We start from the raw sequence: 27,247 nt of genomic DNA, 5'->3' as shown, positions 1-27,247 counted from the left end.
ATACAAGGCCTGATATATCACCCTGATAACCAAAACCAGACAGGGATACAACAAAAAAGAAGATTATAGACCAATACCCCTGATGAACATAGATGGAAAAATCTTCAACAAAATACTAGCAAACACAATGTAATAGTACATCAGAAGATAATATACCATGATCAAGTGGGCATTATACCATGGATGCAAGAATGGTTCAACATATGCAAATTTATAAATATGATACATCATACATTACATATTACATAAACAGAATTAAAGATAAAAACCATGTGATCATTTCAATAGATGCAGAAAAAGCATTTGTTAAAATTCAGCATCTTTTCGTGGTAAAAAAAAACCCTCAATAAAGTAGGAACATAACTTTTGAGAACTGGACCAAGATAAGGGTGCCTACCTTCACCATGCCTATTCACCATAGTACTGGAAGTCCTAGCCAGGACACTCGGGCAAGAGAAAGAAATAAAAGGCATCCAAATTGGAAGAGAGGAAGTCAAATTATCATGTTTGTTGATGATATGATTCTGTATCTAGAAAACCCAAAAGGTTCCACCAAAACACTCTTAGATTTGTATAATGAATTCAATAATATTGAAGTATACAAAATCAACATACAAAAGTTACTAGTGTTTTGGCAGGGTACGTTGACTCACATCTGTAATCCCAGCACTTTGGGAGGGCAAAGTGGGTGGATCATTTGAGGTCAGGAGCTCAAGACCAGCTTGCCCAACATGGTGAAACCCTGTCTCTACTAAAAATATAAAAATCAGCGAGTCCTGGTGGTGCACACATCTGTAATCCCAACTACTTGGGAGGCTGAGACAATAGAATCACTTGAACCGGGAGGGGGAGGTTGCAGTGAGCCAGGATCACACTACTGCACCCCCGCACCCCAGCCTGGACAACGGAGCAAGACTCCGCCTCAAAAAAAAAAAAAATTAGTAGTGTTTCTATACACCAGTAATCATCTAGCAGAGAACCAAATGAAGAAGCTGATCCCATTTACAATAGCTACAAAAAATAAAATAACTAAGAATACATTTAATGAAGGAAGTGAAAGATCTTTACAATGAAAACTACTAAACACTGATGAAAAACTTAGAGGGAGGGGCCATAAGTAGGGGCACATTCCTGTGATCCCAGCACTTTGGGAGGCCAAGGTGGGAGGATAGCTTGAGGCCAGGAATTTGAGGCCGGCCTGAGCAACATAGCAAAGCCCCATCTCCACAAAAAATTTACAAATTAGCTGGGTGTGGTGGCATGCACCTATAGTTCTAGCTACTCATGGGTTTGAGGTGGGAAGATCACCTGAGCCCAGGAGCTTGAGGTTACAGTGATCTATGATCAGGCCACTGTACACCAGACTGGGTGAAAGAACAAGACCACGTCTCAAAAAAAAAAAAAAAAAAAAAAATGCAAGCAAATGGAAAGACATCCCATGCTCATGGATCAGAAGAATAAATATTGTTAAAATAACCATATTGCCTAAAGCAGTCTTACACATTCAGTGCTATCCCTATCAAAATACCAATGATATTTTTCACAGAAAAACAATCCTAAAATTTGTATGGAAACAACAGAGCCAGAATAGGTAAAGCAATCCTAAGCAAAAAGAACAAAGCTTGGAGGAATCACACTTCAAAGCTGAAGGAGTCCCTTCTTCAAATTATGCTACAAAGCTACAGCAAGCAAAATAGCATGGTATTTGCATAAGAATAGATCCATGGAACTGCATAGAGAACCCAGAAGTAAAGCCACATATTTATAGCCATCTGGTCTTTGACAAAGTTGACAAGAACACACACTGGGGAAAGGATACGCTTTTCAATAAGTGGTTCTGGAAAATTTGGATTTCCTTATGCTGAACCCCTACCCTGTCTCTCACCACATACAAAAATCAACAAAAGGTGGATTAAAGACTTACATGTAAGACCTGAAACTATAAAAATACTAGAAGAAAACCTAGGAAAACTCTTCTGGATATTGCTCAAGGCAAAGAATTCATGACTAAGACCTCAAAAGCACAGACAACAAAAACAAAACCAGACAAATGGAACTATATTAATCTAATTAGCTTCTGTACAGCAAAAGAAATAATCAACAGCGTGAACAGAAAACCTGCAGAATCAGAGAAAATATTTGCAAACTGTGTCTTACAGGGGAGCAATATGCAGAATTTACAAGGAGCTCAATTCAACAAAAACCACTAAATCCATTAAAAAGTGGTCAAAGGACATGAATAGACATTTCATTTTTTTTCTAAATAAGACATATAAATGGCCAACAGGCATATGAAAAAAATGCTCAACATTGCTAATCATCTGAGAATGCAAATTAAAACCATAACTAGATGCCATTTCACACCAGTCAGAATGGCTAGTATTAAAAAGACAAAAAGTAACAGATGTTGGCAAGGATGTGGAGAAATGGGAACACTTACATTGTTGATGGGAATGTAAATTAGCATAGCTACTATGGGAAACAGTGTGGAGATTTCTCAGAGAACTAAAAATAGAGCTACCATTTGATCCAGCAATCCCACTACTGGGTATCTATGAAAAGGAAAAGAAATCATTATTTCAAAAAGATACCTGCACCTCTGTGTTTATCACAGCACATTTCACAATAGCAAAGATATGGAATCACCTTAAGTGTCCCATCAACAGATGATTGGCTAAAGAACACGTGATTTGGCCAGGCGCGGTGGCTCACACTTGTAATCCCAGCACTTTGGGAGGCCGAGGTGGGCAGATCACGAGGTCAGGAGATGGAGACCACGGTGAAACCCCGTCTCTACTAAAAATACAAAAAATTAGCCAGACGCGGTGGCGGGCGCCTGTAGTCCCAGCTGCTCAGGAGGCTGAGGCAGGAGAATGGCGTGAACCTGGGAGGCGGAGCTTGCAGTGAGCCGAGGTTGAGATCGCGCCACTGCACTCCAGCCTGGGGTACAGAGCGAGACTCTGTCTCCAAAAAAAAAAAAAAAAAAAGAAAAGAAAACGTGATTTATATGTATACAAATATATATATATGTGTATATATCCACACAATGGAATACTATTCAGCCATAAAAAAGAATGAAATCCTGTCTTTTGTAGCAACATGGATGAAACGAAGCCATTATCTTGAGTGAAACAAGCAGACACAGAAAGAAAAATACTGCATATTCTCACTTTTAAGTGGGAGTTAAATAGTGTGTACACATGGGCATGAGTGTGGAATGATAGTGAAGTCTCAAACATAGGAAGGAGGGAGGGGATAGATGGTGAGAAATTACTTAATGGGTACAATACATATTATCTGGGTGATAGATACACTAAAAGCCAAGACTTCTCCGCTATATGTAAAAAAGCTAACACTTGTACCCCATAAATTTATACAAATAATAAAAGATTCCTTAAACCACAGCATACACAGTTATGTTTACTGTTTCAAGTGCAAATACCAGTCATAATTTTAGTCTCCCCGGCCGGGCGCGGTGGCTCAAGCTTGTAATCCCAGCACTTTGGGAGGCCGAGACGGGCGGATCACGGGGTCAGGAGATCAAGACCATCCTGGCTAACACGGTGAAACCCTGTCTCTACTAAAAAAAAAAAAAAAAAAAAACAACAAAAAAAATAATTTTAGTCTCACTTCAGACTCTTAAAACGTACACGTTTGTAAAGTGGTTTCTAGAGTGTTATTTTATGTTTATGTTACTTGCTTTGGTGGCAAAGTTGGCAGTCAGACCTAGGTTGGGTGTTCCAAATGGAAGACCCCATGTCAGGTAAAAGGTAAATTACCACTGATGGTTATATTATAGGAATCTTTGTTACGTAGTGTTTAGAATAACTCAGTTTTGCTTCTGTTTCACACTACAACAGTCAACACAGAAGGTTTCTGTGACACTAAAATATGTGGAGATTTGTCCCCACCAGCAAGCAGGCAGTAAGTTCCGCAGTGGGCTTCAATTGGGTGTCCTCCAATCCAATTCGGATGCTCCAACTGGAGATAAGGTCAGATCCCACAGGTTGAAGGCTCAATTCCACAAAACAGCCCTACCCTTCCCGCTGGTCAGAAGTCCGGCCCCCCAGAACTTCTGACCAACTGTTAGGGCTCCCACAGTTACCCCTTCTTTGGAATGGATTAATTTGATAGAGTGGCTCACAGAACTCAGGAAATACTTATCTTTATTGATTTATTACAAAGGATATTTTAAAGAATATGAGTAAACAGGCAGGTGAAAATACATATAAGGCAAGGTCTGGAAGGGTCCCGAGCTTCTGTCTCCATGGAGTTGGTGTGGCTGGGTTCCTAACATGTGGATGAGGTCGTGTTCACCTTCCTGTAAGCCTCCAGCTCTCAGAAAGCTCTCTGAACCATGTCCTTTTGGGCCTTTTATGGAGACTTCATTACACAGGCATGATTGATTAAATGATTAAACCATTGGCCCTTGGTGATCAACTGTCATTTCTCCCATTCCTCCCATTCCTGGAGTTTGGAGAGTGGGTCTGAAAGCCCCAACCCTCTAATCCTACCTTGGTCTTTCTGGTGACCAGCCCCCATCCTGAAGCTGCCTAGGGGCTGCCAGCCATTAGTTCATGTTTAACATACAAAAAGACACCATTTTGGAGATTTCAAGGATTTTAGGAGTTGCTTGCAAGTAAATGCGGATGAAGACCAAATACATATTTCACAATATCACATGTGGTCACCCATATTTTAAAAAAAACCTCAGGAGGTTTCCAAGTTGTAGACAGATATCGCAATTATCATATCACATCTAAATAGCTTCTCAACTGGTTTAGGAGCTATTGTTGGCTGTTGATTCACCTCAGCACTGCTTGGTATTTGCACCCTACCGAAGATAGTAGGGGCTGCCCTGTCAACTGAAAAATGCGCCTGACTTGTCTTTTTACTGTTGTTTGAATAGTACTGAAAATGAGCAAGACTTTCTCCTTAGGTCTTGCATCTGTTTGAGCCCCATGGCACTGAGCTGGAATCTGAGGGTCTTGTTCCAAGGGTGTGATGATGTGGGAGAATGGTTCTTTGAAATAGAAATCCAGTCTGCATGGAAACAGCCTGTAGAGTAGAAGTTTCCAGTGATAAGTGTTCACTATTCTAAGGAGGTACACCACAGCTACCTGAGTTTTGCCAAAACGAGTGCTTCTGTGAGTTACAACTGGACTTTCTATTTCACTATGATGACTTTGTTTTTTCTTTACAAGTTCTAGATGAACATGGGAAAAATGTTACAATCTGTGTGCCTGACTTCGGTCAAGACCTGTACAGAGATGAAAACTTGGTGACTATACTGGGGACCAGCCTCTTAATCGGATGTATCTTATATTCATGGTAAGTCTTGGGAGTTACTCAAGGCCATTTTTGCAGAGTTTAAAATTGCAGGAAAAGAATTGAAATAACTTTCAGTTGCTGTGAGGCTGCAGAAACAAATACCATTTGAGGAGGGGGGAAAACAACCACAAGTAAAAAGGTGAAGAGCATGAACTCTAAATATTTGAACTTCATTTACCTTACTTGTTTTTATTTGGGGTCAGTAAAGCAAATATATGGTATGTTGCAGCACCATTGCCTAACACCCTTTAAAAGATGGTTGAATAGTAGTTTGCTGTACCCTTACTGGAGGGCAGGGGAGCACAAAGTAAAGAAGAGATAGAATGTGCCAGCACGTCCTGGCAGCTTTCTAATCCAAAGGAAATAGCTTTGTTCTGCTGTTGATGGAAAGAGTACAAAGTGCTGCATGCGTGGTCATTCTGTTCAGACAGGAAATGTTCCTTCTCTTTTCTGCTAAAACCCACAATGCTGTTGTTCACTAGGCAAACCAGCTCCTCCAAAAGTAGATGTGATACATAAGTGGGCTGTGTTTCAGATGCTTGTGGTGGGTGTTATTCCACCTTTAAAAGGCTTAAAAGATTGCTAGAGGGAGAAAAGTCAAGGATAGAAATGGCTAGTTAATCTGGATATATATTTTGCTGATAAGTAAGCTTCCCTTTGACAGTAACTGTTGGAACCGAACTGTCGATTCCCTCCTGGGCAGGGGTCGCCGCGAAGGATCACCGACACGAGATTCACAGCAGAGAGTTATTTATTACTAGCGCGCTAGGGTCCCAAGCTCTAAGTTGGCCCTGGGACCCCGAGTGCTTGTTACAGGTTGTTTATATAGGCAAACACAAGTTCAAACACAGCTTAAGGCGCGAAATTCAAACAAAGCTTTAGGCGCGTGGTAATTGGGTCTGTCTATGGCCTGAGCAAGGTGTCTTATGCTAATTGGTTAGAGCAGGACCTTATGAGGTTTTTTTCTCCTGGAGTTGTTGATTCCGGGAACTTCGAGGCAGGGTGGGACCCCCGGAATTGGCAGGGTGGGACCCCATGAGGTTGTTTCCCGGAATTGGCAGGGTGGGACCCTATCAGGGTGGGACCCTATCGAGGCAGGGTGAGACCCTATCCAGAGCCACCTGGTGTTAATTTTTTCTATATGAGGCCTAGTTTCTAAGTTTTATGAGGCCTAGTTTCATAACCTTTTCACATTTAGCCTTTACTTCTGTGTTTACATTTTGTTAATGTTCAGTGTAAAAATTCAATTCCATTGAATTGAGTCATAGGCACATTATAATCTTCCTTTTTGCTGAAAGTAAGCACTCCTGGTGGCGATAGCTTGTATAAATACAATGTCTTTCTGAGCATGTTGGCATTTTCTCTTACCTCCTTTAACAGCTTCTGCTATTAGAAAGGGACCAACAGGGACACAGGCGTTTTGGAGTCTATTTGCTCAGGGTCATGCATCAAGCCATAAAATGCTTGTTTTGCAGGTGGGTGTTAAGATGATGGTTACATACATTCATTGTTGGCCTGTGTGTGACAAAGTGACAGAGTCTCCTTGTTGCATAATGGACTCTGGTGACTTCTTTCTGGCCTTTCAATTTTACTAATTCCTAAGTTTTTCACTGAGTACCTACAATACAGGAAGCAGGCTGCGTGGTGCAGTGGCTCACACCTGTAATCCCAGCGCTTTGGGAGGCTGAGGCAGGAGGATCAGTTGAACCCAGGAGTTTGAGACCAGCCTGGACAACATAGCGAGATCCTGTTTCTTAAAAAAAAAAAATCAGGCATGATGGCACGTGCCTGTGGTCCCAGCTACTCAGGAGGCTGAGATGGGAGGATCACTTGAACCCAGGTGTCTAAGGCTGCGGTGAGCTAGGGGTAACTCCACTCCAGCCTAAGCAGCAGAGTGAGACCCTGCCTCTTAAAAAACCAACTATGAAGATATTTGACAGAATAAAATCATATGTTTTTGTGGGTTACTGGGTACCTACGAGCATATGAAAAAAAATATATTTGCCATTGGCCGGTGCGGTGGCTCACGCCTGTGTAATCTCAGCACTTTGGGAGGCTGAGGTGGGTGGATCACCTGAGGTCAGGAGTTTGAGACCAGCCTGGCCAACATGATGAAACCCCCATATCTACTAAAAATACAAAAATTAGCTGGGCGTGGTGGTATACACCTGTAATCCCAGCTACTCGGGAGGCTGAGGCTGGAGAATTGCTTGAACCCAGGAGGTGGAGGTTGCAGTAAGCTGAGATCACGCCATTGCACTCCAGCCTGGGCAACAAGAGAGAAACTCTATCTCAAAAAAAAAAAAGAAATTCCCTTTAGATAAAGTAAAGTTTGGATTTGCTGTAAACCCTTCAATGGAAAAGACGGCAAAAATTCTTCTTAGCCTCCTGCATAGGGTTACCACACACAGGGCATTTCACAACATGGAATTTTCACCCTATCATATTTTCTCACTATTTCTAGCAGGTGTAAAGAATTCTTCTGAGTTGGCCCTTGAGTGAAAGATGATGAATAAAATGTTGTCTCTTACAGGACTGAGTCACCATAGTGGAGATTGGCAAGGGCTGGTCTGTTATTCCCAAAAGGTGTCAATTTTCAAAGTTGATAGCTACTTAAAAAATATATATATATATGTCTAGATGCCAGCAACAAACATTGTTATTGAATGGGTAAACCACAGAACTGCAGTGCCTGATGGGATGAGAACATATAAAACTACAGACCCTACAAAGTGGAGACGAGGACGACCAGTCTGCTCTGTGGGTACTTCTGTAATGTGTAGGCGAGAGCACACTCTGTGGGCTGGGCAGTTAGTGCCCCCAGGAGTTAGTTCCCCCGGGGCCCATGTGATTGATGTTTGCTGTAATTATCCACTGCAGCTCTTCAAGGGGTCAGCTTTAAGAACACTGAATTCAGGCTTACTAGGGCCTGGGAATAAAAGGGATGCTGTACGAGTGGGAGTCAGCCCAACTAGGGTTTTTTCAGATCTGGACTTCTGAAGAGTTTGTTTTCCTTCCTGACTCAGAGGAATGAAAGGTTGGAGGATGTTACAAAAAGGCCACATCGTCTGGGTGGGAACTGTCATTTGAACATAATTGCAGGAATATCTAGGATTCTTGACAGAAATTGTAGGAAGCCAGAGACTATAGATAGTATGTAGGTTAAAGGGAGAAGAAGGCCAAGATTGCCTGGGGTCCACTCTTTTGTAAAGTTGTAGAAGACTGGGAAACTCCCCAGCTCCTCTCTTTCCCTTCACCCTCCAGAGCCCCCAAGCCCCACCCCCAAATACTTGTTTCCTTTGGGGTGTCTCCGTCCTGACTCTTGCAGCTGGGGCACCCTCTAGACGTATGTTTTAATGTTTGTAGCCTCAGCTCAGAAGAAGGGCTCAACCCAAACCTACTCCCTGCCTTTCTGCCTGGGGCCGCCTTTTCTCCAGAGCCTCCTTCCATTGCACCCAGGAATCATTGCTGTGAAAGAACATCATAGCTTGGACCCCATGTAAGCCCTCACCTTGGTCCACTTGTGGGGTTCTCTGATGGCTCTTTTTATTTTTTTAGACAAAAAACAAATTTTTAAGGCAAGTTCTCACTATGTTACCCAGGCTGAGTAAACTCCTGTGCTCAAGGGATCCTCCTGCCTCAGCCTCCCAAGTAGCTGGGACTACAGGCATAACCGTGGCACCTGGCATTCTGTTGACTCTTTCTCTCTCTTTCTTTCTTTCTTTCTTTCTTTCTCTTTCTTTCTTTCTTTCTTTCTTTTTTTTTCTCTCTCTCTCTTTCTTTCTTTCTTGTCTTTCTTTCTGTCTTTCTTTCCGTCTTTCTTTCCATCTTTCTTTCTTTCTTTCTTTCCGTCTTTCTTTCTTCCTTCCTTTCTTCCTTTCTTCCTTTCTTGACAGAGTTTTGCTCTGTCACCCAGGCTGGGGTGCAACGGTAAGATCTCAGCTCACTGCAACCTCCACCTCCCGGGTTCAAGCGATTCTCCTGCCTCAGCCTCCTGAGTAGCTGGGATTATAGGTGTGTGCCACCACGCCACCATGCCTGGCTAATTTTTGTATTTTTAGTAGAGATGGGGTTTCACCATGTTGGTCAGGCTGGTCTTGAACTCCCAAACTCAGGTGATCCGCCCACCTTGGCCTCCCAAAGTGCTGGGATTACAGGCGTGAGCCACCATGCCCAGCCTTGATGGCTCTTTCTATAGGCCCATCCCTCCACACCCCTTTAGTCTGGAACTTGTGCTGTGACAAATCCTGGTCTCCACAAACTATTTCTTAATTCCTCCCTTGGTCTCTGGATTTTGACTGAAATTGTTATTCTGTTGCCTTTAATTTCAAACTATCAGCCTGGAGAGGATCCTGGAGTTGATCAGGTCAGTCTCCTCATTGTACATGTAAGGAGGCATGGAGTCTATACCTGTAGCTCTCTACTCCCAATTTTGGGCAACCTTTCCTTGAGGCTTCTTTGCGGGAGTATTTAGGGACACTGATGGATAGTCTCTCCCTGCTCTTTTTCCTCAGATGGCTTGGTGTAATGTCCCCTGAGGGAGAAAGATAAACTGGATGACTTGCATAATTATATTATTACAAAGCATTTGCGCCGTAAAGTTTCCTGGCCATTCCACTTTTATCTGTGTTTAAGAGAAAAAATAATTCTTAATATTGAACCATCTTTGAAAATATCCTTTTAAATATAAAACTGGAAAAAGTAAGAATCTTTATTCAATGTCAAACAACTTCCTAGTTTGAAGTGGGTTGGTTTGCAGGTTGGTGTGATAGCATTGGCGAGGGGGTTGGCTTACAGTAAAAAAAGTTGGGAAATCAAGGAAGGATATTTATTTTTTTGGTACATTCTGGGTCTTTAAGGGGTGGGTGGGGAAAGGAGGGGGGAGATTTGTATCTTCATTTTGGGAATTCTGCTCTGGGCTGCCTGCCAGCTATAAATCTTCAAGTTAGAAATCTTCCACCCCGTGGCCGGGTGCAGTGGCTCATGCCTGTAATCCCAGCACTTTGGGAGGGCAAGGTAGGTGGATCACCTGAAGTCAGGAGTTCAAGACCAGCCTGACCAAAATGGAGAAATCCCGTCTCTACTAAAAATACAAAATTAGCCGGGCATGGTGGTGCATGCCTGTAACCCCAGCTACTTGGGAGGCTGAGACAGGAGAATCGTTTGAACCCGGAAGACAGAGGTTGCAGTGAGCCGAGATCGAGCCCATTCCAGCCTGGGCAACAAGAGCGAAACTCTGTCTCCAAAAAAAGAAAAAGAAATCCTCCACCCCATGCCCCAGGTTCACAGAGAGCCCGGGTCTCCTTTGGGTTCTATAGCACAGGGGATCATGACTGATCTTTATCATTGCACAAAGGCTGGGAATAGTCATGGGATCTGTCAAGGGACTGCCCTGTACGTTTGTCAGGGAGGCAGAATGTGTGATCTCCAGGAAAGTATGGACATGTTATTTAGAGATTTTCTGTGGTCTAGTGGACTTTGGCCAGCTTCAGAAGCATCTGCAGTGCCAGTGTTGAGGGGCACCTGCATTGTCTATTCTTCTGCCAGTGTGAAGGGGTTCTGAGCACTGTAGTGGTTCTGCAGGGAAACAGGGCATGGCTATTTTTTTTTTTTTTTTTTTTTGGCTGTCACCATGACTGCAGAGCACTGCTGGCATTTTGGCTGGGTTGGGGTGAGGTGGCAGCAGGCAGAGACAGTAAACACGCTGTGGTGTGTTAGACATTCTCCGTACAATAAAGCATTGTCTTAACCCAATGCTGTAAGTCTCCCTCTATCCCCACGGGAAATACTGAATTAAAGTCACACCTATCTTAGCCCAGGAAGAGGAGAGGTAACCCAGGAATTGTTTTATAGCAATTTGAGCTGTGTTCGCCAAACAGTGGTCTTTGTAATAGCCTGAATGCAGATAATAAGAATTTACTAGGCTTTAAGAGCTTATAAAAAAAAAAAAAAAAACCTTTTCTTGATAATTCCAAGAAGAGTGTTGTATGGAGAAAGGCTACAACTGAATAAAGATCTTTTTTTTTTTCCTGCAACATCCACCTCCCGGTTCAAGCGATTATCCTGCCTCAGCTTCTCGAGTAGCTGGGATTACAGGTGCCCCCCACCATGCCTGGCTAATTTTTACATTTTTAGTAGAGACAAGTTTCACCATGTTGGCCAGGCTGGTCTCGAATTCCTGACCTCAGGTGATCCGCCCGCCTCAGCCTCCCAAAGTGTTGGGATTACGGATGTGAGCCACCATGCCTGGCAACTGAATATAGATCTTAATGTAGGGTAACATCTACCTGTAGAAGTCACATGGCATTAGTGATGCTCTGAGTGTAGTTCTTTTTAGAAGTAAAAAAACCGTCCCCATGTTAGGCCTCTTTGATGGTGAAGTGGCAAAGGAGCCCAAATAAAGAGCTTTGTTTTCTGGAAATTATGTTAATCCAAAGAATTTATAGAGTAGAATATTTACTCTTGAGGCTTTTTCTTTTTGAGATAGACTCTCACTTTCTCACCCAGGCTAGAGTACGGTAGCGTGATCTCAGCTCACTGCAACCTCTGCCTCCTCAGTGTCAAGCGATTTTCCTGCCTCACCCTCCTGAGTAGCTGGGATTACAGCTGCCGGCCACCACACTTGGCTAATTTTGTATTTTTAGGAAAGACGGGGTTTCATGTTGGCCAGGTCTGGAACTCCTGACCTCAAAGGATCCACCCACCTCAGCCTCCCAAAGTGCTGGGATTACAGGTGTGAACCACACTGCACCTGGCCTATTCTGAGCCTCGTAAACAATGAATGTTACCTTTCAAATGAAAATTTATGATACTGATCTCTTCTTAAAATTAAAAACTTGTATTTTCCCCTCTGGAAACTATACACTGTACTAAATCAAAACTTGTATGCGCAGAATATGTGCCACTCTTTTTTTTTTTTTTTTGAGGCAGAGTACCTCTGTCACTCAGGCTGAAGTGCACCGGTGTGATCATGCTCGCTGCAACCTCCCAGGCTCAATCTAGTCTCCTGCTTCAGCCTCACCAGTAGCTAGGACCGCAGGCATGTGCCACCACACCTGGCTAATTTTTGTATATTTTGTAGAGACAAGGTTTTGCCATGTTGTCCAAGCTGGTCTCGCACTGCTGGGCTCAAGCGATCTGCCTGCCATAGCCTCCCAAAGTACTGAGATTACAGGTGTGAGCCACCACACCCAGCCGGGCCACTCTTTTTTTTTTTTTTTTTTTTTTTAAATTTAAGTTCTAGGGTACATGAGCACAACGTGCAGGTTTGTTACATATATATACATGTGCCATGTTGGTGTGCTGTACCCATTAACTCGTCGTTTACATTAGGTATATCTCCTAATGCTATCCCTCCCCCCTCCCCCCACCCCCCGACAGGCCCCAGTGTGTGATGTTCCCCACTCCCACCCTGTGTCCAAGTGTTTTCATTGTTCAGTTTCCACCTACGAGTGAGAACATGCGGTGTTTGGTTTTCTGTCCTTGCAATAGTTTGCTCAGAATGATGGTTTCTAGCTTCATCCGTGTCCCTACAAAAGACATGAACTCATCCCTTTTTATGGCTGCATAGTATTCCATGGTGTATATGTGCCACATTTTCTTAATCCAGTCTATCATTGATGGACATTTGGGTTGGTTCCAAGTCTTTGCTATTGTGAATAGTGCTGCAGTAAACATACACGTGCGTGTGTCTTTATAGCAGCATGATTTATAATCCTTTGGGTATATATCCAGTAATGGGATGGCTGGGTCAAATGGTATTTCTAGTTCTAGATCCTTGAGGAATCTCCACTGTCTTCCACAATGGTTGAACGAGTTTACAGTCCCACCAACAGTGTAAAAGTGTTCCTATTTCTCCACATCCTCTCCAGCACCTGTTGTTTCCTGAGTTTTTGATGATCGCCATTCTAACTGGTGTGAGATGGTATCTTATTGTGGTTTTGATTTGCATTTCTCTGATGGCCAGTGATGATGAGCATTTTTTCATGTGTCTGTTGGCTGTATGAATGTCTTCTTTTGAGAAGTGTCTGTTCGTATTCTTTGCCCACTTTTTGATGGGGTTGTTTGATTTTTTTTTCTTATGAATTTGTTTAAATTCTTTGTAGATTCTGGATATTGGCCCTTTGTCAGATGGATAGATTGCAAAAATTTTCTCCCATTCTGTAGGTTGCCTGTTCACTCTGATGGTAGTTTCTTTTGCTGTGCAGAAGCTCTTTAGTTTAATTAGATCCCATTTGTCAATTTTGCCAGCCAGGCCACTCTTAAATGTCGGATCAGGTGTTGTGTTCCTTGGGTGCGCAGTCACCGGGAGATGTTTCTGTCTTTGTCTGACCAGGCACACAGGAGGTGGAGTGGCGTGGGTCTGGATTAGCATCCGTCGTTTCAAAGCAGAAATGAAAATGATGCTGTTGTGCTTGAGCGGATCACAAAAGAAGCAGCAAACTTGGATCTCAGTGGCTTCTGTATGAGGAAAGCGTTTTATTGTTTATCTCTGTCTCATTGATCTCTTCTCTCTTTGGGAAAGAGGATGAGATTGCACAGTGTTGCTCCATGGGGTTCGCTGGATTGAGATGAGTGTGTGTCCCACCTTCCCATGAGCAGACCAGCTTCTTGAGTACCAACACGCCCTGCCCATGTCAGGCCAGCTCAGAAGCTACCTGATGGCAAGATTGTTGCCTGTGTCAGTGAGTCCCCAGTGCTTAGAATCGGGCCTAACACGTAGTGGGCCTTCAGTAAATATTTGCTAAATCAATCTCTAAAGTTAGCTGGAACGCTAAGTATGGTATATATTTCTATTTGCTTAAAATGTTCTGTGTTTTTGTTTTGTGGAGACGAGGTCTTGCTGTGTTGCCCAGGCTCTTCTCAAACTCCTGGCCTCAAGGGATCCTCTTACCCACCCCTTCCTCTCAACGTGTTACAGGCATGAGCCACTACCTCTGGCCTGTTTTTGTTTTCAGAAAAAATAAATTATTTTGCCCCCTGCAAGGCAAATTTTCTAACATTTTACCTTTCTAGGTCTCAGGGAAGTGGCAGAATTTTTTATTACATCGACTGCTACTCTGTTAAATTTCCAAACAGCAAGCCTTGTTCTGCTATAGACTATCACAGTAAATAACTGCGACTTTTGCTTTCACTCCCTTGCTTTCTGTTGCCATCTCTGGGTTCGTTGCTTTTGATTCCCTCTGAGCAAGACTAGTCAAAGGGAGGGAAAGAGAAAGTGAAATTAGAAAACTATTCTAACATTTGAGGGAGGAGAGGCAAAAAGCAATACTGAAAACCAAGATATCTTACTTCTCTACCTACAAACTTCTTTGCATAAAATGATCTAATGCAATCCGTGTAAAATGATATCAACTATAGAATCAGCCAGCCAATTTTGGAATAAGGAGAGATTAAAATAGATTGCTTTGATTTAAGTCACCTGAACGGTAGGTTACACCACGGCTCTCGTCAGAGTACTGGCCAGCCGGCTTTCCCCTTCGTTCCATGTTAATACGCCCAGCTGACTTTTGTTTGTTTCTTAGTTTGACATCAACAACAAGATCGAGTTCCGACGCTCTGCAGGGGCGATATGCAGCTCCTGAACTGGAAGTAAGTTCATTTCCTTTTCCTGTTCTGCTTCATCTCAGAAGATCCATTTCTCAGGAGGACCTTTTGTGTTTGTGTCTTTATCAATCTGCATTCCATGATCCTGTTTTTCTGCTTGGGAAAAAAGAGATTTTTGTATAGAAAAATGAATGCTGGCCGGATGTGGTGGCTCACACTTGTAATCCCAGCACTTTGGGAGGCTGAGGCGGGTGGATCACCTGAGGTCAGGAGTTCAAGACTAGCCTGGCCAACATGGTGAAACCCCATCTCTACTAAAAATACAAAAATTAGCCAGGTGTGGTGGCACACACCTATAGTCCCAGCTACTTGGGAGGCTGAGACACGAGATTCACTTGAACCCTGGTGGCAGAGGTTGCAGTGAGCCAAGATCATACCACTGCACTCCAGCGTGGGCAACAGAGTGAAACTTTGACTCAAAAAAATAAAAGAAAAAGGAAAAATAAATGCTTTCCTGCTTTCCTTTGTATGCTATGGGATTAAAATGAATCAGTCCATTCTTGATTTTCTGTAAGAAAGCTGGCCTTTTGGGTGGCATCCTGCCACTCGCCCCCAAACAGAGGCTTGGGTAACCTTGTCAGGCTGCACCCTGCGCTCTTCCCTTGCCATAATGGGGTCTGGGTGGGTTTTATTTTAACTTCTGATCCATCCACCTGTTTCATACTTGTCTGTGCCCTCCATACACAGCATGGCTGTGAGATTATGTAATAACTGTTTGGAAGGAAGGAGAGAGGAAAGGGAAGGAACTGTATCTGCTTTGCCTGACGCTGTTGAACGCTGTTGACACTGTTGAACCTTATGTCAGTTCCATCAGGTGAGCGTTTTGTCAGGTAGAGTGTTAGGAACAATACATTGGTTGCCTGCACATTCAGAGCCTCCAGGTGTTCAGCAGGTGCCTATCAGTCAACAAAATGTCCGTTGCTTTCTTAATTGTGCAAAGGTCTTTCTGGGGCTCTCCTCTACCAACATCAGAAGGGTCTAATCAGATGGAGGCAGCCAGGGAAAGACTCAGCTGTGACCCAAGAATGAAAAGAACCAGGGGTTCCAAGCATGACTAAGACTTACAGCACTTGCTATGTCCCAGGCACTGTTCTAAGTTCTTCCTATGTGATTTCACTTAATCCTCATAAAAACCCAGTGACGTGCTGTTACCTCCATTTTACAGAGGGGAAAACCAGCAGAGTGAAGTCATTTAAGCCTCACAGATTTTGATTTGCCAGAATGCAAACCGTGTACTCTGGCCCCAGAGTCTGTATTCTTGACCACTGCTGCCCAGGAGCTGAGCTGCTGAACCCTAGTTCTTCCTGCTGACTGGGGGCAGCTGGCATCCGGCCACCGCGTGCGTTCTAATAGCTTTCCATGGATGGAAAAGCCCTGGTGTCTGTCCAGATATGGGCACTTTACTCTGCAGCTGGATGTCTGGGGATGGGATGGTCTCTCTTGCACCTGACCTGGAGATAGTGAGCCATTATGAAGGGTTGTCAGTCTGCCAGCATCATTCTCCAACTCTTTCTGTTGCCCAAAGGAGAAAACTGTGCTGAGTTTGAATAGGTTACTGCCTATTATACAGAAGAGAATGGTCTGTAGAAGAGGTGTTTGTTCTCACCATTGACTAGGTGACCACCTGCTGAGGTTGTATGATTATGGTTTCAATGTCCCTATTGTGTACAGAGTTCAAGCTCAAAGAACAGCAAGTCTCCAAGTTAGATTGAAGAGAGGATGTTTTTCTTCTCAGTCCAAGGGAAAATGTCCTAGTGTTTCCTTCTGAACTGGAGAGCATGCAGGATGGAAGTTGGTTTGCTCTCCTGCATCACATTTCACAGGATACAACTTTGAAAGTGAGAGTTCATAGTTTCTTACAGTAACTTGAGCTTCAAAAGAACTAAGACCTCAGCATACCATGTCTTGGGCCCACTGAATGAATTAGTGGTTTTTAGACCATGCCACTTAATCCAAGCTCCTGTTAAGGCTAATACCTCTGTTAAAAGTTTCCTTGTCAAGCAGGGAAACAAGGGCTTGGCCTTGATATGCAAATGAGATGAAGGCTCAAGCTCTCATATTCTCATCCTTGGCTCATCTGTTCTTTGTAGTTGAAATATCTTCAGCCACAAAGTGCTAAGGGCACTGCACTTCCCAGGTAGCCTTCATACTGTGTTTACCAGAGTCTTTCTGAAATCACGTACTTTTTTTCTTTTCTTTTTATTTTATTTTATTTTTTTGAGACAGGGCCTCTGTCACCCAGGCTGGAGTGCAGTGGTGGGATCACAGCTTACTGCAGCCTCAAACTCATAGGCTTAAGCAGTCTTCCTCCCTCAGCCTCCCAAATAGCTGGGAATACACATAACCTGATTTTTAAAAATTAAGTTTATTGTTTTGAGTAGGTAAGAAATAATGGCTGGGCGCGGTGGCTCACGCCTGTAATCCCAGCACTTTCAGAGGCCGAGGCGGGCAGATCACCTGAGGCCTGGAGTTCGAGACCAGGCTGACCAACATGGAGAAACCCTGTCTCTACTAAAAATACAAAATTAACCAGGTGTGGTGGCACATGTCTGTAATCCCAGCAACTCAGGAGGCTGAGGCAGGAGAATTGCTTGAACCTGGGAGGCAGAGGTTGCAGTGAGCCAAGATCGTGCCATTGCACTCCAGCCTGGGCAATAAGAGTGAAACTCCATCTCAAAAAAAAAAAAAAAAAGAAAGAAAAAGAAAAGAAATAATGATTTAAAAAATTCACAAGGTACCAGAGATGCCTCAAAGGCAAGCATTCCCTCCATCCCTGTCCACGGCCCATGCAACAGCTTGATTTTGATAGGAAACATGGGTAGGCTGCTTCCAGATTCCTTCGCTTTATTATTTCAGATTCTACTGGCTTCACCAAGCTCCTAGACACCACGTTACCTATTGTGAATCATGGATCTTGGCATCCCCATCCTGCATTCGTCTGTCCCAGCTCTGACACTAAGCTAGTTTGGTGACTTTGGCCAGTTAACCTGCCTGACCCCAGTTTCCTCAGCTGTACGCAGGATAATAATAAGCCCAATGCAAAGGTCAAAGAGGATTTAATGAAATAGCATTGAAGGCAAAGCACGAGAAGGGAACGCCGGGGGAGTGGGGCTCTTGTCACATTCACTGGGTTTCACATTAAGTTCTCCAGAAGCAGAGGCTGAGGCAGTTTGTTGTGTGGGATATTTATTAAAAATCAGCACATGTGGAGGGAGAAGGGGAAGGAGGCAAAATTGGGCAGAGGGTGAAGTTGAAGGACAGTGCAGCTGGACAAAGCCTCCCTAACCCCAGGGGCCATGATGGCACAGCCTTTACCCTTGCCGTGATCAGCCATTCCGTGGCGGTTACCCAAGAAGGGTAAAGGAGCTGCTGTCTCAAGGCTCTGCTGCCAGCATTCATGGTAGCAGGAAAAAGCATCAAGTCCATGGATGAGGATCTCTGGCACATCTCCCTCCATGGTGTTTCCTGTCACCAATGCCCAGCACACCTGGGAAAGAACAGTCCACATCTTTTGAAGGGATACATGCAATTCAGGGCCTGGGAGGTTGTTCAAATAAGGGTTACTGCTGCCTTACTGAGGTGGACTAGAAATAGAACACAAGCCGCCTGACTGTTGCTTTTGCTTTCACAGATAGCCCGCTGTTGTTTTTGCTTCAGTCCTGGTGGAGAGGGTAAGCAGAGTACTTTTATTCTTTTCATCTGTGTGACACTGTAGTCCTATAGCTCTAATCTGTTGTCATTTGGGTTTCAGACACAAATAACTTGAATAGTAAGGGGAAATTTATTCTAAAGCTGATTGACTGCTTATATACTTTTCACATTCTTCCTGAAGGATAGCTGAGTTTAGTTTGTGTTGTTATTCTGGTAGGGAGAATCAGTCCAAATTTTGGTTTATATGTAAGTTAAATTATACAGTGAGATTTAGAGAATCAGAAAGCACATTTTAAAAAAAGGAATGATTTGGAAAATACCAAGAGGTCCTGATACCTTATTTTGGGGCCATTTCATTCCTTCACCTTACTTTCCTTCTTGGATTGGAGGATTCCAAGGGCTTAAGAACTAACTCTTGTTTTACTCTCTCTCAGTTTCTGCAAAGCTTATAGTAAGTTTTACGTCTTTAGGGGTTTTTAAGGGTTCTCTTTCTGTTAAAATAAATGTGGCAGACCAGGCGCAATGGCTTATGCCTATAATCCCAGCACTTTGGGAGGCTGAGGCAGGTGGATCACCTGAGGTCAGGAGTTTGAGACCAGCCTGGCCAACATGGCGAAACCCTGTCTCTACTAAAAAATAATACAAAATTAGCCTGGCCTGGTGGCGTGCGCCTGTAATCCCAGCTACTCAGGAGGCTGAGACAGGAGAATGTCTTGAACCTGGGAGGCGGAGGTTGCAGTGACCCATGATCGCACCACTGTACTCCAGCCTGGGCAAAAAGAGCAAAACTCCATCTCAAAAAATAAATAAATAAAAACAAATGTGGCATTAGGTAACTCTTCCTATTATGGGAGTTGCTAGGGTGGGGTGGGGGTTTTGTGCTTAGGGCACAGATTGAAGTTGCCAGAGGGTACAGATGGCTTTCTGGCATCTTTTCTACTGACAGCCCTGTAGAATTAGCAAGTGTGGCTTTGCTGGATGGTAAACACACACATTCACTCACTGAGCCTGGGCTCCCTTTGTGCTTCACAGACACTGAAGAGCAGCAGCAGGGGAAGGAGGGACCCCGGGTCATTTATGACGAGAAGAAAGGCACCGTCTACATCTACTCCTACTTCCACTTCGTGTTCTTCCTGGCTTCCCTGTATGTGATGATGACCGTCACCAACTGGTTCAAGTGAGTGGCCCATTTGCTTGGGTATTTTTGAAGTGAAGTCTTAAAGTTAAGAGTTAAGTGCTGTTCATGTTTGTTTGTTTGTGAAGGAGTCTCACTCCGTTGCCCAGGTGGAGTGCAGTGGCACAATCCTGGCTCACTGCAACCTCTGCCTCCCGGGTTCAAGCGATTCTCGTGCTTCAGCGTCCCGAGTAGCTGGGATTACATGCACACGCCACCATGCCTAGCCAATTTTTGTATTTTTAGTAGAGACGGGGTTTCGCCGTGTTGGCCAGGCTGGTCTTGAACTCCTGACCTCAAGTGATCCACCTGCCTTGGCCTCCCAAAGTGCTGGGATTATAAGCGAGTTCCGAGTTTTAACAGTGGACGGGTATGTTTTAACCCTGGAAACTGGTGATGCTATGGCAACTTTAAGAAAATGGAAGGTTAGCTCTATATGGACAGTCTGGAAAACATGGTAATGGAGGAAAAATGGGAATTCCTAAGCATTCATCTGCCTTTCAGAAAGAGAAAATATCCCTTTTTTTCTACTTCAAATTTTGTATATGTTCTTCCCCATTTTTCTTCATTTTCATCACAAAAGTTGGAAACATCTTTTTTTAAAATACAAACTAAATGTGTAATTATGAAAAGTAACAATGTGGTACCCCCACCCACCTCTACTCCCCCCACACAGATAACCACTGCTAGGATGTGTATTCCTTTTCTGTGCATTTATAAACCTACGTAATTTTTTTTTTTTTTTTTTAGATGGAGTCTTGCTCTGTCGCCCAGACGGGAGTGCAGTGGCGCAATCTCAGCTCACTGCAACCTCCGCCCCTGGGTTCAAGTGATTCTCCTGCCTCAGCCTTTCTAGTAGCTGGGACTACAGGCACTGCTACCACGCTGGCTAATTTTTTTTTTTTTTTTTTTTTTTTTAGTAGAGATGGGATTTCACCATATTGGCCAGGCTGGTCTTGACTTTGTGATCCACCCGCCTCGGCCTCCCAAAGTGCTGAGATTACAGGCATGAGCCACCGCACCTGGCTAATTTTTTTTTTTTTAATGTAAATGTTATTGTACATGTTTCCCCCTGGAGGCTTTTTTTTTTTTTTAACTTGGCAGTACATGATTGACCTGACCTTCCCTGTCACTATACAGAGGTTCATACTTTTTCTGCAGGTCCACAGCTTCGGTTGTATCATAATTTGTTTGACTGCTAAGTTAAGCTTAGACATGTAGGCTTGTTGTACTTCTTTTTATCATTCATTCAACAGATGTGCAAGTGGCTCCTATGTGCCACGCGGTTCTAGGAGGCAGGGTTTATAGTCTAGCGGGAGAGACAGACTATGATCCAAGTCAAATATGGTGTGTTAGATGGTGATGACTATTGGGGAGAAAAATAAAATGAGCAAAGGGAATTGGGGTAGGGGTGGTGGGAGTGGTGGTTTCAAGCACAGTGAGTGGAGAGATTCTTCCTGAAGGAGGAGAGGAGAAGGGAGCTTTAATGCTTCCCAATGATGCTGTGGGAACTGCTGGAAATTTTTGGCTTGGGAAGCTTAAGAAAAGATGGAGAAAGCTATAATTAAAAAGGCAGATAATAACAAATGTTGAGGAAGTGGAGAAATTGGAAACCTCTTACATTGCTGGTTTGAATGTGAAATCTACTTTGGAAAAGAGTTTGGCAGCTCCTTAAACAATTAAACATTGAGTTACAATGTAATCCAGCTCTTCCACTCCTGAGCGTGTACCGAAGACAAAAAGAAAACTAGGTCCACAAAACTTACACAGGGATGTTCATACCAGCATCAATTATAATAGTCAAAAAGGGGAAACATCCCAAATGACCATCACCTGGTGACTGCGTAGAACAAGATGTGCTGTATCCATACAATAAGACACTAGTTAGCAATAAAAAGGAATGAAGGACTGACACATGCTACCACATGGCTGAGACTTGGAAATGGTACGTGAGGCAAAAAAACCACACACAAGAGGCCATGTGATTCCTTTTATATCAACTGTCTGGAATAGGCAAATCCATAGAGACAGAAAGTAGATTGGTGAATGCCGGGGATGGGCCGGGGGGCCATGGGGAAGGGGAGAGCACCTAAGAGGTGCGTGGTTTCTTTTGGGGGTGATGAGAATGTTTGGAAACGGGTTGTGTTGATGGTAGCACAAGTCTGTGTATGAATGCATTAAAAGCCGTTGAGTTGTACATTACAAATGGAATGTGAATTAGCGAATTGTATCTCAGTATGTTCCTGCTTTGACCGCGGCTGGGTCTCTTGTTTCCACAGTTACGAAAGTGCCAACATCGAGAGCTTCTTCAGCGGGAGCTGGTCCATCTTCTGGGTCAAGATGGCCTCCTGCTGGATATGCGTGCTGTTGTACCTGTGTACGCTTGTCGCTCCCCTCTGCTGCCCTACCCGGGAGTTCTCTGTGTGACGATATCAGCGGTCCCCTGGGCTTTGTGGGCCTACAGCCTGGAAAGTGCCATCTTTTGAACAGTGTCCCCGGGGGTTAAGCAGGGACTGGTGCCCTGTGCCTGAGTGGGTCTGAAAAGGCTGTGAGGAAAAAAAAAAAAAAAAAAAAAATCTCCTGATTAACTTTTTACTTTTGAAATTCAAAAAGAAACTACCAGTTTGTCCCAAAGGAATTGAAATTTTCAACCAAACTGATCACGGTTGAAATATCTTACCCCTAGAAACTGGATACTGGTTATGTTGACTTCCTTCTGCATGTTTTTGCCAAAACAGAATTTGGGAGACAGCATCTTTTCACAGGGATACCTGTGAAATACCTTGTGTGGCCAGTCGTTCTCATCCTTGGAATAGAAAATATGCCAAAATCTTGAGTCCCCAGCCCCTAACAGAATCCAGACCCCTCTCACTCACTTCCGCCTCTTAGAGCCTTGTCCCCAGGCGGCTTTGAGGACAGGACTCAGCCTGCAGGGCCCCTGGTATTTATAGGGTGCAAGAGGTGGCACCTGCTTTTCAACTGTACCCTCAGTGCTCCCTCCTCATGGCCCCTAAACATCTCCTTTTGAGGTTGTGATGCTGGGAATCACAGACTTCACTCTCTGCCTGCACCCTTCCCCGAGGTCTCATCTTTTCTGGGTCCCACGTCTTTGTAATAATGTGAAAAAGCACAATTTGCCTGGTCACCCCCCGCGTGGTTCTCCACCATATTATCACTACCTGATCCAAGTTACCGCAATAAGTACGGCGCTTATTTATGGTGTTATTCACACGATTATAGAACAAGATTCATGTTGTTTTCTTTGCCTAAGCAACAGAGGGCTATCATTCTTACTTGTTTGTGCTGTTAATAATGATAATACTTTTAGGTCCTTAACTGAAAAGCTGCTTCGTGTTGAAGCCCGCTGCATGCACTGCTCTTTCAGGTGTTGAGGCCAGCCCCTCAGTTTCTTCTCCACCTTGAGGCCTTTGAAACTGTAAAAGCAGAAGACGTTTTGTGTTCTGGATCTGTAATGTGACCATACCGTTCAGGTTCATTCTGGCATCCTTGGAGTAGATTCGCTAACGTGAGAATTTCTGAGGTGAGGATCTCAGACACACTGACCAGAGGAAGCCTGTTAGGCAACATGTGGGAGTGGCCGAATATACTTAAAGAGAGGTGGGCAGAGGCAGGTGGATCGCTTGAGGTCGGGAGTTCAAGACCAGCCTGGCTAACACAGTGAAACCTCATCTCTACTAAAAAGAGAAAAATTAGCCGGGCATGGTAGCGTGTGCCTGTAATCCCAGCTACTTGGAGGCTGAGGCATGGGAATCACTTGAACCTGGGAGGCGGAGGTTGCAGTGAGCCAAGATCACACTCCACAGGAATTTCCAAAATCCATACTTGCAAAGTAATACAGAAACGTGACTTTTGGCAGCTACCTAAGATGATGCCTATTTTTAGCATTGATGTTCTCAGGCAGGGAAAAGGTTTACTTGCTGGAAACTCCTGTTAGAATTTCATTCGGGATGAAAAGAATCTTCTCGCGCTCTCTGGAAGTGAGGATCTAAGAATAAAAGGCTCAGCCTAGTCATTTTTTTCTGTGCTCTACTGTATGAGTTGGGCAGAATTGAGTGCCACCTAAGCTGAGCTTCCGTGTGCCAAAATGCTGGTGGGTGAAATTAGTAAAATTCTTTCTATTCATTCCTTTGCCTTCTCCCAAGAAAACCCATGGGGAAACAAATTACAGGGGATGAATTCCTTTAGAACTTTCCCTACTTAAGAGTGTTTGAGATTCAGTTTCAAAAGGCACTCCATCTGTGTGTGTGGTTAAGAGAGCCTTGTTTTGTAAAGTCCATTAAATTTCGTTTTGTAGGGCAGGAGCTCTGTACTTAGCAGTTCAAAGATTGATCCGGAGTCGCAAAATGAAAGGCTAACTGGTTCCCCAAGGAACCAGTTAGGGTACAGGAGCTCCCTGGGCCAAGAATGGGCTCAGGGAGTGGGGCTGCGTGTCATCCACAGTAGCTGTGTTGCAGTGGCCTAAGGCCTTGGAGGTTGTCTTTAGGAAACACCCTGAGGAGAAGCAGATCAGGGGCCCGGGCAGTATTGTGACTAGTTTCATTGTTTTCCTCCTGCTGAGGTCTAGCAGAGCCTTTACTTTGTCTTCTTGACTGGGTCTGGCTGCCAGCTGGTGTGATTTGAGAAACTGACCTTACGCTCAGTCAAGGTCAAGCTGACAAGGCCTTGGATTCCTTGGCTGGCCGTGGCTGGCCCTTTCCTCTGCAGAAAGCAGCTCAGGGAAGCCCAAGCAAGGGAGTGTGGCCGGTGGAAGGCCCTCGTCACTTCCTTCTGGAGCCAGCCCAGCCACCCCATGTTTTCCAGATGCGTGAGTCTGGTTTGTGACATCCTGTTCCCTTCTGCTGGTTGGTCTAATGCAAGAGGGAGAGTTACAGTTGCTCTGAATTTTATTCTCAGCTGAAAATGTTAGCACATGTATCTGGATGAACAAAAGAGATGTGGATGTATCTGAGGATGAGGGACTATCAATGCAAAGTTAATGTTAATGGTTATTAATTGTGATATACAATTCTCAGGCAAGGAGTCAACATTACTGGATTTAAAGAACCTATAGTTTTGTGCAATTGTGATTTAAGAAACTGGAAACATTGTGCCAATGGCTTTGACTTGCTCTAACAATGGTGTTCATTTGATTAACTCACTGATATCTTTTAAAAATAATAGACATTTGCTTCCTATACCTTTTTGTACATGACTTAAAGAGTATATTCCCAGAAGCTGCTGGTCAGACACATTTAGGGATGACAGATGAAGAGGATTTTTTAAAGCTGCATGTGAATATCTCCTCTGTGTCATTTGTCTGATGTAGAAAAGTTTTCCCCTCATTTTTATGAGTAAAAACACTAAGTGGGTGGCGAGGGGTGGGGGTTTTTATGGGAGTGTCATAGCGAGACATGTTACCTGACTGGAGGCTAGAGGCTGTTTCCATTATAAGCCTTCGGAAACCCAACCACGTCTTTCCTGGGTCTAGCTTTTTTTTAAATACTCATTGGTTACTTTTATTTTTGCCCCCAATTTCTTGGGCAAAAAGCTTCTTCATTTTGTCTGAAGAAATTGTTTGCCAGAGGTATTTGGAGCCTCTCTGAAGGGGAGATAGAGTGGGGGTGGGCTGTGGGGAAGGTGGAGTTATTGGGGTTTTGGGGTTCTGTTTCCATACAACATTGTTTATTTCTGATTCCTCAGAAGATCCTTCATTATGAATAACTTCAGTGTAATGTTAATTTCCCACCCTGTGCCAAAATTGTCATCTTTGGCCTTTTTTATTTTTTTATTTCTTTTTTTTTTTTTTTTTTGGAGATGGGCTCACTCTGTCACCCAGGCTGGAGTGCAGTGACATGATCTTGACTCATGGCAGGCTCGACCTCCTGGGCTCAAGGACCACCTCCCAAGTAGCTGAGACCACAGGTTTGCACCATCACACCTGGCCAGTTTTTATTTTTTTGTAGAGATGGGGTTGTCCAGGCTGGTCTCAAAACTCCTGAGCTCAAGCAATGTGCCCGCCTTGGCTTCCCAAAGTGCTGGGATTACAGGCATAAACCACTGCACGCAGCCTACCCTCTGCCTTTTTAAGATGACGTATTTATTTAATTTTTGCCATCATTGGTGCTTCACCTTCCTGCGAAGGAAATTCCAGAGCCTGTATTTAAGCTGCCTAGGCTTTTACCCTCCCTTTATTGCCTTTCTAAATAGTATCTCATTTGGTGTACTCTAGTATCCTATACCTCTTGGAAGTGAAAGAGGACCCAACCTACAACTAAGAAGGGACAAACCTTGAACTTAGTAAGACCTTACACACCCAGAAAGAACATGGGCCCTCCTTCTTCAGGGACAATGCAGGAGCCACTTGGCCTGCGGAATTTTCTGAAGGCTATTTTCTGTAACTTGCTAGTTAACTTAGTTTTGCATTTCAGACAGAGGTGTGCTCTGTAATGTTGGGCCTTTGACTTCACAGGACTGGAGAGCTGTCCACACAGATGTTTAGACCTTTCTCTCTCTCTCTCTTTTTTTTTTCTTCCTCAACAAATCTTTCACAGAGGCAGTCATTTTGAAAGGTTGAAATATTTGGCCTTTACCAAAGAGCTTTTTTTTTTCCTTAAGCAAAATCCTTTCAGAAAGAAACAAATGGGGAAGGGCAGATTAAGAATGCATATGTCCCAACCCACTTCTATAGGAGTTTAATCATATTCACATGAGCAAAATTATGGAAGAACTCTTTAAGGTAATCCTTTGGGATAAAGGATCCTGGGACATTCTCTCAGGTAAAGAAAGATTACAGCAGATGCGTAATATATGTCTCGAGAGCTATTTATAAGAAATTTAAGAGGATTGTTTTGTTTTCCTTTATTAAAGATTTAAGCCTTTTTTACTTTGCAAAAAGAAAACTACAAAAGTTTTATAGATATAACTTTGCTAATTTTTTAAACTTTTCTGAAACAATTAGCTGTAGCCAAATTATGTGGTTACGTTTTGCTACGTTAGAATTTGAAAATGCAGTATGTCTGGTAAATCTACTGTTTGAAATTTATAATTGTCTCTGATATGATTAGAATTTTGGTAACTTTTAAACGTTGTTTTCCCCCTTTAGTCATGGACTTCTATTTGTTTTTTAGTGTTAATTTTTCTATACAGCATCTGAATTGACTAGGCTTTTCCTATGTAAAAAACTCAAAACTTGTTAACTCTGTACTTTAATAAAATTTGAAATTAAAACTATGTTGTTTTTTTCTCTTCTGCTAGATACATATATAATTAAAGTACTCAAGTTAGTTGTTTCGCAGACATGTTGCCTTCAGATGTTAATGAGCTCTCTCTTCAGTTTCATGGAGTATATGCTGATCCCTTAATTGACAAATAAAAGATACATATCTGTGGTGTGCAACATGATGTTTTGAAATATGTATATATTCAGGAATAACCAAATCATGCTAATTAGCATATGTATTACCTCATGTTTTTGTGCTGAGAACA

At 43.5% G+C, this 27,247-nt stretch overlaps 1 protein-coding gene across 6 annotated transcripts in view; it reads left to right on the top strand.

Moving 5' to 3' along the window:
• The window catches only part of SERINC5 (serine incorporator 5), a 121,416-nt gene extending 94,427 nt beyond the window's left edge, over positions 1-26,989 (top strand). For all 6 annotated transcript variants that reach the window (XM_073993684.1, XM_015451395.3, XM_065546409.1 and 3 more), the window contains 5 exons: positions 5,205-5,331; positions 14,856-14,922; positions 18,569-18,608; positions 19,621-19,765; positions 22,042-26,989. In XM_073993684.1, the coding sequence (XP_073849785.1) occupies positions 5,205-5,331; positions 14,856-14,922; positions 18,569-18,608; positions 19,621-19,765; positions 22,042-22,189 (527 nt within the window). In that variant the 3' untranslated portion in view covers positions 22,190-26,989. The remainder of the gene's footprint in view (positions 1-5,204; positions 5,332-14,855; positions 14,923-18,568; positions 18,609-19,620; positions 19,766-22,041) is intronic.
• Positions 26,990-27,247: the final 258 nt, after the last annotated feature.

Source organism: Macaca fascicularis, chromosome 6, assembly GCF_037993035.2.
Source record: "Macaca fascicularis isolate 582-1 chromosome 6, T2T-MFA8v1.1".
In the NCBI taxonomy this organism is placed as follows: Eukaryota; Metazoa; Chordata; class Mammalia; order Primates; family Cercopithecidae; genus Macaca; species Macaca fascicularis.
This window is presented reverse-complemented; position numbering and strand designations above follow the sequence as displayed.